Source organism: Vicia villosa, linkage group LG4 (assembly GCF_029867415.1).
Source record: "Vicia villosa cultivar HV-30 ecotype Madison, WI linkage group LG4, Vvil1.0, whole genome shotgun sequence".
NCBI classification, from domain to species: domain Eukaryota; kingdom Viridiplantae; phylum Streptophyta; class Magnoliopsida; order Fabales; family Fabaceae; genus Vicia; species Vicia villosa.
The window spans coordinates 167075380-167092652 of record NC_081183.1 but is presented as its reverse complement, the minus strand read 5'-3'; the positions used below and the strand labels follow the sequence as shown (position 1 = coordinate 167092652).

The 17273-nt window shown below is 31.8% G+C and overlaps 1 protein-coding gene across 1 annotated transcript; it reads right to left on the bottom strand.

Moving 5' to 3' along the window:
* Window positions 1–11173: 11173 nt before the first annotated feature.
* On the bottom strand, window positions 11174–12832 carry LOC131600186 (protein MAIN-LIKE 1-like). The gene is made up of 2 exons (XM_058872385.1): window positions 12162–12832; window positions 11174–12073 (listed from the first exon to the last, which is right to left on the bottom strand). Exons 1-2 carry the CDS (start codon window positions 12750–12752, stop codon window positions 11321–11323), a joined length of 1344 nt encoding a protein of 447 aa, XP_058728368.1. The 5' UTR covers window positions 12753–12832; the 3' UTR covers window positions 11174–11320.
* Window positions 12833–17273: the final 4441 nt, after the last annotated feature.

Sequence of the window (17273 nt, the reverse complement as noted above, 5' to 3'; positions counted from 1 at the left end):
GATTATAAAATTGGTTAATTTTCTTCTCCCATGCTTAGATCTTAGAAGGAATCGTTACTTCTAAGCCAAAATATAGTACTCTACAATTTTAAATGTAGGCGACAATAAGCACTTTATTAAACAGTTATTGTAACCTGCAGTAATCTATATTATTAAATTTAGCTCTATTTATAGGATGCAATCATAGTAGTAAGTTAGTAACCTCCAGCTCTATTAGACCACACCTCCAAAGGAGGTTCTTTACAAGTTCTTCAATGAACGAACCAAGTTTTTTGAAAAATTTGTTATTGGAGTCCGCCAGAGTGGAAATCTATTGTATGTTGAAGCAACATAGTGACTCATTTTTCAATAAAAATTATTTTTTTTTTATATTTCACTTATAATTAATTAAATATATTGATTTTTTATCACATAAATTTCACTTATAATTTTAATTTACTAGTTTTATAAAAATTTAAATTTTTTATTTCGCTTATATAATTTAATTTTTCATTTTTTTATATAAATTTTTTATTTTTTAAATTAAAATAAAATTTAATAGAAATAAAATATTAATATATAAAATAAAGTTGTGGGACCTAATATCAGTTCTTTAGAATTGCACCATTGGAGTTAAAATGGAATGAGTTGCTTCAAGATGACGAGACTTAATTGATCCCACAAAGAACCCAAAAATCAATTGCACCATTGGAGATGCTCTTAAAGAATAAAAGATACTTTAACGGATCCCTGGCCCATTTTTACAATGTTGCTGAACAGCAATGATTGAGGTTAGTGCAATTTTCTCAAAAAAGAAGAAGAAGAGGGAATGGACTTTTAGCTAAATTCTTTTGGGAATTTCTTGGTAGTAATTCCCTTCTTTCATTTTACAATTCCAAAATCTGGATTTGAATTCAAAATAATCCAACTAGTGGAGTAGTATCATGGTTTCATTATTATGAATCTTCAATGGAGTTTTTAATTAAACACTTACCTAGCTCATACATAACCTCTCTAGAAAATACTTTTAAGTTTTTTAATCTATTAAATATATAATGTATTTGATCTATGTATTATCCTAAAATATTAATTATTTAGTTACTTAATATATTTAAAAAGTGAAAACAAATTTAAATAGGATGGAAAGTATTATACAATAGGTTTGAGAGTGTATTGAGACTAATTTAAATGTTTCATGTTGTTCTAAGCTAGCCAACACCCACAAAACTTTGACTCTCGGCGCATCGGAAAAATATTTATGGAAAACCACTCAATAACAACCAAAGTAAACCCAATCCACCATTACCCGTTTCGACGTTGGTAACCTATTTAATCTATTTTCTGATGGAATGTTTTACAATTGCAGGACAACTCCACCCATGGATCTTTCAATGAGGAGATTAGATATAAAATTTCGACTCTTCTTTCCTCTCTACTGAATCGATTCAAGGTTATAAAAGATGATTTCGTTTCAATAGCTTAGAAGGGTTAGTATTTTGTGTTGCAATTCGTTTGACTATATGTTAAATTAGTTAAGGTTTGTGTGTTTTGGACTGCGATGTTTTTGTAATATTTTCCCTTCTTGTTTAAAACGATAATTGATGAGTGGTGATTTTTTATAATTGATGCAATTTTTATGTCCGTTCATCTCCAATCTACACCTAACCTCGATATTTTCCTCCCTCTAAGATGTTTGATGCTGATATCATCGACAATGTTACTGGTCAAGGACGTGTAATTAAGGCAAGCTTTTTCAGAATATTCATATTTTTCCTATTGCAATTTTTTATGAAAGTTATATATGAAACTTAAAATAAAGTTGCATGCAGGGAACTATTTATCATGTAACATCACATGTATTTTTATACTTATAATATCTTTATTTATGATATGGTAGGAGTTTTTTTTGTCTGTAAAATGTAAATTTATTGGAATTGAGTTTTTTTATAGAATGGTCATGGTCAATTGGCTATACAGGTGACGTTGTTGATGTCGTTTTGTGATTATATATGGAAATGCATAAAGGGTATGTAATTGTGTATTTGTGTTTATGTTTATTGAAATCTAAATTTGTTTCGATTTAATTCTTTATTTAGTTATATGTTGTGTTTGATGTTTGTGGATTCAATGTGTTTATTGTTTTGTCTAACGGTGTGTAGGATGCGGTTTCAGCGCCGAGACATGCTAACTTCTACAAAAGATTGAATTCTATTCGTGGTCAAATTGATTTTTTTTTCAATCTTCATTGAGATAGTTCTATTGGATAATGAAATATCCTTCAACAAGGCCATGATTGAAGAAATAGATCAGGTTTAAGAGAGATAGAAGAACAAATTGCTTATTAAAACTTACACATATCACTCACCTGACATCATAAATACTGTAAATATATATTTTTACTATAATTTATATCAGGTTATAATGTAGCAATCAATTAATAAGTTTAAATAAAAAATCTGAAAATCAATTTAAAAATAATTGAACATTGAATGAAAATACAAAATAAGTAAAAAAATTAAAAGAAATAAAATTATTTATAATATATTATTTTTTATAACATTAATTATTTTTTAATACCATTTATTATTTATAATTTAATCACAATCATTTCATTCTCTCCAATAAATAATTTAATTATTGTTGTATTAAAATCTAAGATTGATAATTATAAAAAAAATTGTTTAACAAAATAAATATTTATAAATAAATGGAAAAAATATATATTACAATAACTTACAAATTTTATATAAAATATATCAACTTTTATATAAAACATATACGATCTATTTCATTTTTTATTTTTAAAATTATGACATATACTACTTATATTGATATTAAAACATAATTAATGAAATTTAAATTTAAATTTATAATAAGTGAGGACATATCATATGAGAATGCCATATTTATATGAGAATGTGAGAATGAATCTGAACCATTAGATTTTAAAATAAATGGTGGAGATTATGAGAATGTGAGAATGAATCTGAACCATTTGTTTTTTTAATTATGTATGTTACAAATAACTAATTTTAAAATTACAACAAAATTGATAATAATAATTAAATTAGTAAATTATTTTTTATTAAAAAACTATTTTCTACAATTAACAACAACAAAAAAAATAAGTTTATGATATATAGAATATATTTCATTTTTTTAAAATTGTGACATATATTACTTATATTGATATTAAAATGTAATTAACCAAATTTAAATTTAAATTTATAATAAATTTAAGAATTTATTTCGTACTTTTTATTTACTTATAGTAGTTTTAATTAATTTATCATCTCATTTATTGATTTTGAAAATTTTAATTTATTTACTTATGTTCACTATTACAATTTATTTTTAATAAAAAGAGAAACTTTATTATATTTTTATGATTAGAGAGAATTTCTATTAATCTGTCTATTTTTCCTTTGTAAAACATTGTTTGTTTGTTTTTTCTTACTCAATTTGATTTTAAATTTTGATAGTTTGTCAATTTTTTTTACAGATGTTTTCACAATCCACTAAAAAATATGTTGTTTTATTAGACATGCTGTTATTTATCCCACTACTACAATTTCATAAGAAGACTAGAAACCAATGCTATGGTAGAAACTAACTTGATAAAATTAAATTAAGAAGGAGAAATTGAAGAGGGCAATTAATTAAAAAATAACCAAGTTTATAATTTACTTTAAAGTTCATTAAGTTTGTGAGATTCTTCAATGTAATTTTTATTAAAAAAAAATATAAAAACATATTTATGTCTAATTTTAAGAGAAAGAATATGTTGAATTTCAAAAATATCTCTAAGAAAATAATATAAACAATTAATTTAATTTTTTATTATTATCATTATATATTATTATCAGTCATACTAAATTTTATATAAATTTAAAATTATTATTATTATTTACATTTTTTTAAAAAACTTGTTATATTTTTAATTTAAATTATACAATAAAATATTAAATAATTTAAAATTTTAAAAATTTAATAAATTTTGTAGAGTTAAACTAATATTATGAAATTCTCCTAGACAAAAAAGATAGAGAAAATATTCATTTAGAACTGAAATTTCAAAATACCAGTGTAAATATTCATTTAGAACTGAAATTTGACAGGGAGCTGTCATATATTGTAGATTTGTTAAAATTGTAAATATGATATAATACGAACGATTTAAAACTTATATTTTTCTTTTGAAATAATAGAAAAATATATTATATAAAAAAACAACTAATACAAAGCGACCCAAGTGGTCCAGCTATCCAAGAGGACAAGACAAAAATCTAGAGCATTAAGCAGGCTATATGAGCTCTCATCTTCATCTTTCCCCACCCACGATATACAAGTTTATCAATAATACTATTCCTAGCCTTAGAGCTATCTATAACAGTACCAAAGGTTGAGCAATTCCTATAATGAAATTCCTATAATGCCAGACTCCGTATACAGTCTCAGCAATCTCCAGCTTGAGTAAATCCGCCCTAACTGAATTTCCTTTGCAATTCTAAATCAACCACTAGAGCTCTTCAGTCCACGCTTTTGGCCTATGAAATATACCCATCCAATTCAACACCTGCTGCCAGATAGTACTCGTCTCTCTACAGTAAAAAAGAAGACGGTCAATTGTTTCCTCATGATCACAATAACATCAAGTAGCATAGTCCACCATACCAAAACGCATACGTCTATTTCTCGTTGTCAACTAATATAATTATAAAAATATTTATAACTTATTACAATTTATAATAATAATAATTGTATCAACAGTAAACTTTTTCATGTTTATAAAAATATTTGTAACTTATTTCCGTTTATATAATTGAATTACTTAATTAATATTTTAAACGTCTCCCATAAAATTAAATATGAGTATTATCAATTAAATAATAATTATAACTATAGTATAAATCTTTAAATTACATAAAAGAGTTTAATAAATATGTATTGACACTCGGAAAGCTTGCAGAAGAAGAAAGTCAAAAGATAAAGAAACATCAAATCTCTTTGGAGGATGGCGGATCGCGTAACGTTATTACACATACTGACGAACGACGGATCGCGCGTCGTTTGGATCATAAATACCATTTTTTGGATATAAAAATATTTAGACAAAATCTCCATATTATTAGATATTTAGCAGGTAAAATAACAGGTTTAAAAATACAATTATTTATTCTGAATTTCTGATTTACTATCCACTTTTATAATTAGGCATGTTACTCTAATTTCATTTTGGAATTGTTATAATCAAATTTGTTGATCGGTTAACTGATCAAATTTATTAAAGTTCATGATTTCGAACTATGCAATTGAATTTTGATTTGAATTTGATGTGAAAAATATGTCTGTGTTCAAAGACTCTTATTATTATAAGGCATATAAAGATCATCCGAAAATAAATCATGACTTATATAAACTTATGCATTTGGAGTCTAATATAATTATTAAATTCGGAGATCCGAAAGTTTTCTTATCATTCATAAGAGTTACAAAAGTATGTGCAAAGCCGCATACAAGGATGTAGATACATTAACTAACTGCTGTTTTTTGAGCTAAACATGAGATGGTCACAATTACAAGATATGGCACAAATAAATATCAAATCCACATGTCTATCCATTTGCGGTCAAGTAAAAAACCTATTACACATTATTAAGTTTCTAAATATAATTCTAGTAAATTTTCATAACTAAATTTTATTTAAACTTTTACGTTAAGGGTGTGTTTGGTTTAGGAGAGAAGTTGTGAAGAGAGAAGTTGTGAAGAGAGAATAAGAAAAGAGAGAAAAATATGAGAAATAGAGTAGATTTAAGTTATTGTTTGGTATAATATAAAGAGAGGAGAAATAGAAGAGAGAGAAGTAGAAGGACTTTTTAAAATGACAATAATAACCTTGTCAAAAAATTTATTTAAATTATTTTTATTTTAATTATATAAATCAAGTAATTAATTTCCTTAAATTACCTTACTTTTAAATACACCGTATACTTTTTTAATAAGTATTAATTAATTAATTAATTAATTAATAACTTAAGAAACTATTCATATTAGATGTTGTTTTCCTATTTTTGTGATTCCAAATTGCAGTGCACTATTTTCCAGCCACCCTTCCATTTCGTCAAATCATATAATCATTTATGTATATTGAATTGAAAAAACAAGGGCATTGATGGAAAATAGTAAAATAGCACGCTTTCCTCTTCTTTTCTTCGCTTTGTCTGAAAAGGAAGAGAAAACAAAGGCTCGGTGTATTTCTGATTTCGTTTTCGATTTAGTTGGACAGATTCATCATGAAGTAGATTCGGTAACATTATAATGAGTTTCTTTGAGTTGATTTTCTATATTAACTGAAATGAAAATATATTACCTAAAAACTACCTGTTGTTCTTGAGTATATGTTTTGAAATCGATTTGCAAATTTCTTTTCCCATTGCAAATTGAATAGATTTGTTCCTGTTGTTGCCTACCTTTCTTGCTCTTGTAGCCTACTATTTTTTCAGCATTGAATTGGTTTTTTCTGCAAAATTAATCTGAGTTTATGAAGTTCGGTTTTGTTGATTTTCGCGAGGCTTTTCTGTTCAGATTTTGGGTTGCCATCTTTTGTTAAGTTTTGTGCAGGTTATGAAGTCGATTAAACTGTGAAATGCTGCTTTGCTACACTGTTGGTTACACGGTCGTATCATTCACCGTTTCTTAGTCAGCATCACCAACAACACCCCGTATTTGGACAACTTCATCACAGCGTAAATTTCGGTAATTGTTTCATTTGAGTTCTACTGTTCTAATTGTTTCATTTGAGTTCTATTGTTCTAATTGTATAACTCTCTGTATAGCTCACATGTGTTTGAGTTTATTCTAAGTTTTGAATGTGGAAAAACCTAACCTTTTGCCAAGTTTGTTCATCTGCTATTTTGATGTTTCAGTTTAAGAAACATAAACTCTATGTGACTGTGATACAATTATGTGTTCCTTTGTTGGAAAAAAAATAGGTAAGGTTGGCTGCTTTGCGAGATGCGGGTGCTGAACGGAAGGAGTAAGTCTCAGCTTGGACTGCTGATCAGAAACTCGAAAGTGTCTATGCAATGAATTTACAGCAAATTGATAATAGTGTTGTTATTCCTCCAAATTGGTATAGCTTGATTTAATCTATTGCTGTTATAGGTATGTTAGTTTTTTAGCTTTGTTTTCTAACGGTCTAGCATTCTAGCTTATTATTTATAACTTTTTCCATAATGATAGGAGTACTGTCAATTTTGTTGGCCGAATTGTTTGTTCGTGTAAACATGTGTGTGTTTTTCATTTTAATGAATAACCACTAGATATCAATTTTTCCTGTTATGAGAATTAATCACTTTTTTGTTATGAGAATTAATCACTGTCAGTATATGGAATCTTCTTTATAATGGTGTGGTAGGCGACATATGTAGGGGCGCTCTTGAGCATGAAGACATATGCTGTAATCTTGTAGTAAAGCTTCTTTTTTATTTTTATTATATTTACCTTAAGCCCATATTTCATAAACTTTTCTAATTTAGATCACAATTATGGTGCATTAAACTGAATATATTTGTTCTTTGCAGGACTATTTCATACAAACTGATGGCACATTTAACAAAATTGACCACGACAATAACAATGCAGGTCCACTGTGTCATGTGTGTGTTTCTGCCTCTTTGCTGTTGGCGTATCATGAATTGATCGCCGCATATGATTCAGTTTGGTTCAGGTGGTAGTTTTATATCTGTTGGAATTTTGAATCGATCAAACTCATGTAGCTGTGAGTCTGCAGCATAATTTTGTTCTGCAGCGAAATTATTTTTTTCCGAATCTGTTACTGCAACTGTGTTGTTTGGCTACATGTGATAAATATACGGTTTTGTATTTTAAAATTTTCAAGTAAAATGCTGGCTTCTTCACTTTATGAGACACAAATAGTTAAAACAATTTGCGAAATTTTTATGCATGTCAGTGAGTATTTGATTCTTGAACAATCTATTATTTATCAAATCATCACTGAAAATATAATGCACTGAGTTAGCAATATAATTAACAAATGTTCTTATCTATTTCTATCTATGAATCCTCAAACATAAAGTGTATTAATTAGTAGTATAATTCACTCTAAACAATAGCACTTCTACAAGTCTTATGGTCTTATCAATATAAATATAAACAGGTATCAGCTAAGTTATTTGATGAGTTTATCTAGATCATGAATCATACAAACTCTTTGGGTGACTCATAGCCATGAGAGCTCCTATTACAACTGTCTCATCCTCAATCCTCAATCTAGCAAGAACACGGATTACCGAAATTAAAATTTTTATCATTTGCTTTGATAAACTTAATCATGATGAATTATATAGTAAACATTAAATCAATTTGTGTAGCTTGTAGCAATGATAACTCTAGGTTAGGTAACTAAGAATTTCTGAGCCTTTTGTGATTGATAAAATGGAAATGTATATTTATTAATGTAAAAAGTGAAAAATTCAATTTCCTCTAATTTCTGTCTCACTCTTTGCATATGTGCAATGATTATGGGATATGCTTAGTAATGTATCTTACAAAATCAAGTGTATGTTTAGAGTCTAAATTTGAATTGGTTGATTTAAAATGATATAATTTTAAATAAATTATAAATATTTTCTTACCATGAATATAAACATAAATATATTGATTTATATACTATTAGTATATAGTATAATATTATATTGTGATAATGTTGTAAACTCTCTATAAAAATTACATGATAGTATAATTTATTTTTTTATTTCACGGGTCACTATCAACATAATATCTATTTTAATTTAATCAATCATTATTTTAATTTATCGTCCATGTTATTCTCTATTGTTGTTGGGACGTCAATTATTTAATTCAATACTTGGCCCTATTTTACTATCATGTTCTTGACCTATCTTAAACATTTTTTATGGATCATTATTTTAACTTTGAACCTAATTTTCATACTACTAATATCTTATTAGTAAACATTTTTTTAAATGTTTAATTTTCATTTTATATATACAATTTGGTCAAACTTCTTTACTTCACATTTTTCGTATGGTTTAAAAAATACTACACCACAAATAATACACCCGGGCGACAGCACGGGTCTCTGACTAGTTGATGGAAAATAGTAAAATAGCACGCTTTCCTCTTCTTTTCTTCGCTGTTTTGAAGAGAAGTAAAAAGGTGATGGGACCCACCAAAATTTAATCTTTCTTCCATACTTCTCTTGTGTCCCAAGCAGAAAAAGTTGATATTTCTCTTGTATCTCTCTCGCTGCATAATCTCTTATACCAAACACACCGTAAGTGGTGATAAAAATATCACCAATTTGGATATTTTTTTTAGATAAAAAACCAGTCCAAATGATATTTGATTACACCCCTATCCAATCATGTGAGTGCTATATAAATTTTGTAGACTTGATTTGAATAACATTGATATTAATAATTGCATTCAAAATCTGGATATTGTTTATGCCCCCCCCCCCTCAATTCAAGAGTGAAACACTTTGTGATTGATGTGTCATTTTAAGTCAAATTAAGTCTCCCTTAGTGTCTAACACATTAGTTGTGTTAGTGCTCATAACCAAACATTCCACTAAAACCATATTTGAAATTTGAACAAATATGCGAATATGATCATTTTTCATCCATGGAATGAGAGTTTTTTTTATAAGAAAACGCCCCTATTTTTCTAGTAACATTGCTTTTGTTCCTCACATAGTTATGTCCCATCTCATCATGGCATTTCTTTTTAATTCCTTGCATTTGGATTAGCACGATGCACATAGTCTTTTCAATAAATACTCAATATGATCCTTAATATGATCGTTTATGTTTTAGACTTATGCAAATTAGTCATGAATTAAAAAAAAGAAAAAAAAAACAAATAAGAGATCAAGTCACGATTTTAACCGTCACAAAAAATAAATAAGAGATCTAGCCACGATTTGAACCGTCACAAAATTTATATTAAGTAGAATTTTTTATCTTATACTTCTTCAAAGACAATTATTTATTTCGATAATTTTAAATAAGAGACTTATATTTAGAGATATTTTTTAGATAAAAAAAAACTTTTTTGAGGATAACAAAAAGAAAAAAAAAGACTTATATTCAAATACAAAGATAATTAGAAGAAAAACAAGATTACTCCATGATCTATTAAGTTGGCTTTGACCCTTAGAAAATGGCCAAACAAATTTGTTGAAAAGGAAACTGTGAGCACAATTGTGGGACTTTTGTCCTTTTTTATTTATCTTGTGCATGTTCTTATTCAATTTTAATTTGGATGAGAAGGGACAAAAACTAAGTGCTCAACTATTCAATGAGTGATGAATATCAAATCATGTGGGCCTGAATATTGACTGATATAGGAGTACATCAAATGATCAATTATTAGTCTTAATAATTAAACATATTCTAATTTAGTTTGCTTAATATTTAATGGATTAAATCAAAAGTGAACTGAAGTTTATTGTTAACATTTCTTTATTCAAATTAAAAGACTTAATTTAAATGTTATGAATAACTCAATTAAGTTGGATAATTTGAATAAAAAACAAAAAGAAAAAATAATATCCATTGTGTTTGCTTAGTTAATGCACCTATGCCCCATGTAATTATATATCCAACTTTCTCATCATTATAAACTACATCACTGCCCACCATTAGCAGTCTCTATAATTATTATAGAAAAAGACATAACACTTGTACAAACCTCACACAATTTTGATAATAATTAAACAAAGACTATGTGATCAAGAGTATTACTAATTAATCAAAGTAATTTGATTGGCTTTTGAGTAGAAAAACATTAATTAATCAAACAATATGCAGTTGAAAGTCCCATCAAGGTTCAAAGTCCATAATTTAGGATGATTTTTTCTTTACCCACCTCCCTATGGGGGTTACCCCCAGCGAAAATCCCAAAATATCCCTGCTTCGGAAATGAACTTCCGAAGCGCTTTTTTTTTTAAAAATTTCCTTAATTCGGAAGTGCATCTCTGAAAACACCTCATGGGGGGTGTCTTCGGAGATGAACTTCCGAAAACACCTTTGTTCAGATTTTTGGGGGTTTCGGAAGTTCATTTCCGAATTATGCAAAAACTGTGTTTTTTTTATGTTTTATCTAAAACAGTCTCGCATTTTAATTAAACGTAAACGCAAAATAAAATAAGCAATAGATAAACTGAAAATACTAATATGATAAATAAACAAAAAAAAAATACTAATCCGATGAAAATAATATATACAAACCGAAAAAAATAAAAATAGTGTGCTAAAGATACAATCCGATAACAAAAAATATATAAACCCGACCACTACTGGGTGTGCCTAAACCTCTCGCCCTGAGACCTCCTCTGCCGCGTGTATGTCGCCGCACGGCCCGCATCAGTGACGATCATCTCCATCACGGCGACTGCCTCTGGACCGCCCCGCTCCACGATACCTCGATCCAACGGGTCCTGCCCAATCATCGATATCCGCTGGCAGATCGGCATGAGATCAATGGCGTGATCATCCTCGGCCTGCTGGTTCTCCAGGATCTCCTCGTGTGCTGGCCTAGGAGCGCCGGGAATGTCGGGTCTCAGAAGAGGATGTGACACCCGGTAGAACCATGTGACGTATCCCTCCTCACTGTGCCAGTCCTGGGTGACCCGAGTGAGACGGTACTCCAGCGGTACCACATGATCCTCCCAATGCTCCCATATGGCAGTGAGCTGCACTCGGGTCACAGTGTCGGGAGCAGCCTCAAAGGGTGACCTGGGTATCTGCTGCACGAATCCGAACTGACGCATGCACCGCTCAGGGAGATATCGAACCATGATGCCGGTCCCGCAAGCCAACCAGCCAGAATAAAGTGCAATGCCGTCAAAGGGGACAATCTGAGCGTAGTCGATGAACGGCCTCCAGGTGACGTCGTCGTGCAGAGTGCGGTCCAGGTATCCACGGTATGGTCCCACCGCATCGTTCCCCCTCTGGAGATCGTATCTGGCGGCCCTGGGCAAGGCGTCCACGTACGCAGGATCGAGGTGGTAGCCGTGGATGCGGGAGAAGTAGGAGATGATCCAGCTCTGAAACAGAAACAAGATAATGTATTAAAGTTAAATACGAAACATATATAAATAAATAAATACGATAATGTATTAAAATAAAACGTACCGTAAGCAGTGTGCAGGATCCGACCAACTGCCTCGTCCTCCAGTTGGAGGCCTCATTCAGCTTCTGGTAGAGATATGCCAGAGTAGCTGACCCCCAGTTCCACTGGTGAACGGTATCCAGGTCCATGAAATAGCGGAGGTAGGCCACGTCGACGTACCTGGCACTCTTGTCCACAAAGCATGCAGCGCCTACCACATGCATGTACCAGCACCGGAGAGCGCAGCCGCGGTGGTACTCCCTGAATAGGTCGTTACCCTCCTGCTCGGCCTCGGCCGCCGCGTCCAGGTGGAACTCAAAATAGAGGCTCAGTGTGTTGAACCGGACATGACACCCAGAAGTCGAGACGCACTCCAGGTGAGCAACCTCGTGCGGCATGCCCAAATAGTGCATCATCCACTCAATGGCCTCGACCCTCTGGATCCTGGAGTGGTCCAACAGCCACCCCCTGATGGGCAGGTGGAGAAGACACTGGACGTCATGCAAGGTGATCGTCAACTCCCCCACCGGCAAGTGGAAAGAAGACGTCTCCTTGTGCCAGCGCTCCACAAATGCCCCCTGCATGCCGGTGCTGATGGTGGTGTACCCGGTCATGCAGAGCCCGCTAAGCCCTGAACCTCGCACATGGTCGTTAAACCACTGAGCTGCTGGTTTAAACAGACCGAAAATCTTCCTGGAGTGGTTCACCATTTTCAATGGCTCTCTCCTGTTAAAAAAAAAACAAATAAGCGAGAAATAAACGGTAAAATTATAAAAAATGGTGACAAATAAACGGCTAAGTTAAAAAAATACCTCTCCCTCCCAGATCCGCCGAGCGACGTGATCCTGGTAGTGAATCAGCAGGGAAGTGTCAAAAGGCCCTCCCGGATAGCTATCCACCTCCTGCTCCTCCTGCTCCTCCCCGACTGGAGGGTCAACATCCGGTATCACCTCCTCCTCATCCTCATCCTCCTCCTCTCGCTGGCGGGAAGAAGATACCCGAGCCAGCCTACTCCTAGAGCCTGAAGCAGATGAACTCTCCACCAAGTCCTGTGGAACGCGCACACGGCGTCCCCGGCCCCGTCCCTGGGTCGACGCCAGCTGCGCCGCCGCCCGCTCGCGTCTAGCCGACGCAGTCTGGGACTCCCTGCCCTGTCTGATGCGTGCTGGCTGGTTGCCTGACATGTTCCTGTAAACAATCGAAATCGATTAATATACGAGACAAATGAAAAAACAAAAAAATGCACTTCTGATACAGTTCGGAAGTTCATTTCCGAAACTGGGATGGAGGTGTTTTCGGAAATGAACTTCCGAAACACCCCTGCGCAGAGCTTTTCTGCAACCTTCAATGGCAGACCTCAATATCAAAATTCAAACCTATGTATACACATTCTAAACATCCTAAATATCACTATAAACCTAACCTAATACATTTTTTGCTATTTGTAAACACCCTAATATACATTTTAATCATAGATCTTAAAATCAAAATGCTTACCTATTGAATAGATTGGAGGACTTTAGAATGTAATAGAGCAAGTAGATGGAGCCTTTGAGGTGGCTTGGAACTGGTTTGCACAAAAATCTCTTTGGGGTTGAGTTTGAAGAAGATTAGGGTAAATGATTTGGGGGAGGGGGCTGTTTTGCTTAATCTGCAAAACGCGCAGTATTTCGGAAATGAACTTCCGAAATGCTGTTTTCGGAAATGAACTTCCGAAATAAGTTAAATTTTTCAAAAAAAAAGGCGCTTTCGGAGATGCATCTCCGAAAACACCTTTTTCTTACATTTCGGAAATGCATTTCCGAAGTCAGGGGTAGTTTGGGTTTTTCACCGGAGGTGGACTAGAAGGTAGGGAGGTGGCCAAAGAAATTTTCATTTAGGATTTAGCAAGAAGTGGCAATGGAGATCTAAAACCAATTTTTAAATAAAATATTTTTAATTTACATAAAAGTATTTTAGTAAAATTATTAAATTAATTTAATTGATTTTTCTTTGTATCTTTTTTATTTAATAATAAATTTAATTTTTTAATTATTTATGTATAAATATCAATAATTTATTTATATTAATATATAAATATAAATAAATATTATTGTCAGATAATCAACTCTAAATCAACGATTTACACTCATTTAATTTAAATAGTACATATTATTAATTAATTTAATATTAATTTTAGTTTATTAATATAATATTTATTAATATAATTTTAATTTTTAAATAATAAAATGGGATATATTTTTACAGATAATTTTTTTATATTTTAAAATTTTAAGGGCATTGTTTTGAAGACCTTATTTTTATGCTGGCTCAACATTGTAAAAAAAAATACAAGTTGTGTTGTGTGCACCACCATTTTCTTTAGCTGAATGTAGTATCTTAGTGTATTAATGATGAAAACCAAATTCTTTTTGTCATGGGACCAATCTATGTAACTTATATGCGATGCACCCATCACTATATTAATATCATATATCTTTCATATTGCTAGCTACTCTGACTCATGTGACTAAATGTCTCTCTACCTATAGTAGTTGTTGAGTCTGTAGATAATTAAATAGGATTCCATTTTGGTACAAAATTTTGGGGTTTTCTGAAATTTGAATTCAATAAGAACTAAGAAGGCCCTTGTTTTAATCATGGTACTTTTTATTTGTATTCAAGTTGAAAGACTAAAAAAAAGGATTCAAGTCATGTACTTTGGTTTGTCAGTGTAAGCATACAGAATTCCCTGAAAAAGTGTATGGATACAGAATTCTTAATTCTTGGCGTTAGGTAGAGGTCAGGTACTAAAAATTATCATTGTGTTTGATTCATTGAGAAGAAGAAAGAAAGGAAAAGGAGAGGAATAAATTAACGTTTTTTTACTGTTATTTTGTAAGATGAAAAAGAGTGGAAAGAAGGGGAAAAAAAAGGTATTCTTTAAAAAAGTTCTTACTTCATTATTCCGAATGAAAGGTAGATTACATTCTTTTTCCTCTTAAATAAATTTAGATTATAATATTACTATTAGTGTGTTTACTTGTAGACAAATTATGATATTAACAGTTATATTGATATATTATATGCATATAGAAACATGAATCATGAATCTTAAAGGTGTAAAGAAACTAGTACTTAGGAAGGTGGCAAATAATTTTGATTTTTTTTATAAGAAAAAATATATTGATGGAGAGTATAAGGAGTATTTCAACACATTACAATTAGAGTGTGAAGAATCTCTATCCACCTTCTATAAAGGGTTGTAGAGAACTCGTCAAATCATGTCCTCAAGTTAGACAAAATAAGTTACATAACCATATTACATTAAAACATAATCCAAATCTCTTTAATAGAAATAAAAAATGTCTAAGTGAGCAAAGGTACATAGTATCATATATTCTATAGCGCATAAAAAATATTTGGATAAGATTTAATGGAGCTTAGATCGTCTCCTGTCCTTTTCTGTTTTGCTTATTATTTTGCTCCAAATCAATGGTTGATAAACATTTACAAGATAATATTTTAGAAAATTAATATGCATATGGTGTAATCCAAGGGTTCAAATCAAGGCAGAAGAGTGGGCAGTAGGGAAAAAGCTGCAGCCAATCCACGTTCGATTTAATGCCACACTTTGACAGAGAAGAAACATTGTTGATATGTGCCATTAGCTTTACACGCCTCCTGCCAAAATTTATTCAATGGGATCTTGTTTTCCTTCTATTTTATCAGGACTACCTATTTTATTTTTGACATATTCTTATGCCAATATACATGTGATAAATACAATAGTGAGAACCCTGGTTACATTACAGAGCGTAAGAAGGCTTTTGAGAATTTTATAAACTTAACTCATGGGCCAAGTTATGGATGAAGAACCAATTTCATTCCGTGCTTTGCTAGAACGTGGAAATGTGAATACTTGGTTCTTCCATTAATAAGATAAGTATTAATAGTCAAACATGTATTAATACAGTTGTAACTCAATAATATCGGTTTGGGTCGGGCGCCCATGTCCTAAGATAGATGGTTCGGGTCGAGAAACCTCATGATCTAACTTGTCACAACCACCTGATTTTCCATTTGACCTCTTACAATGTTCTTGGGATGTTTGAGTTATGTCACTCTCTTCCAAGATCCAATCAAAATTATCATAGTCCACAGTCTCTCAAGCATAAGGCATGAGATGGGTGAAGTGATTTAAGCTATATGAAAGAAAATCCTTTTTTGGATGAGAATTGAAGAGGTGAGTCTCTTAGGCAATGCTTGAGGGAGAATTGGAGGACGAGTCACTTGAGCAAGGCTTGGAGAGTGAGTCCTTTAAGCGAGGCTTGGAGGGTGAATCCCTTATGCGAGACTTTGAAGGTGAGTCTCTTAAGCAGGGCTCGACGAGTAAATCTCTTAAGCGGTGCTTGAAGGGAGAGTCTCTCAACAAAGGTTTATAGGGATAGTCTCTCAAGCATGGGAAGCACATGAAACATTAAGTACTTTGCTTTGATGAGTTTTTCTTGGGAAGGCGCAAACGTTATGAGCCGCTGATTAAATTTCATGCACAATGGGTTATGGATGCTCTGCAACTCACTAACAGGTACATACCTACTACCTGGTAATAATAGCTTACTCGGCCCAGGTGTCTGGATCTTATAAATTAACACAATTGTAATAATTTTTCTTCTCAGTGCTTCTCTTGGTTTTTGACTTGATGAGACCATGCTGATACTTACGGCAAAAGAACTCAGACAAAGAAGACTACAAGAGATGGATTTTGAGATGCAAAAAGTAGTGAGAGAGCATACCTATTTATAACATGTCTTTTTGAATATTTTATCGTGTATTTCTTGCAAGAAATTAATGAGGATTATGGTGATTGAAAATCAAATCAAAATCTTTCAGGATTGAATGTGCCAATCGATTGGCTAAGGGCTCCAATTGATTGGTTCACCAGATTTTTCACGCTTTTGTGTGTTCATCATTAATGTTGTGATTTGATTTTCTTGAGGCAAAATTTTGGCTTGGATTTGACCTGAAAACCAGTGTGACAAACTCTTCCAATCGATTGGGCTTACGTAGTTCAACCACCTTTGTGTATTTTGGGTCGTGTGCTAAATTTGGTTGCTTTTCTGCACCCCTGTTAAGCTTATTTGCACCTCCTTTCT

What these genes read in the sequence shown, in the direction of transcription:
- LOC131600186 (XM_058872385.1), bottom strand. Translation starts at nt 12,752, where the DNA reads ATGACCGGGTACACCACCATCAGCACCGGCATGCAGGGGGCATTTGTG. An exon ending in GATCCTGCACACTGCTTACG is followed by an intron (nt 12,074 to 12,161) that starts GTACGTTTTATT and finishes TTTCTGTTTCAG; the next exon opens with AGCTGGATCATCTCCTACTT.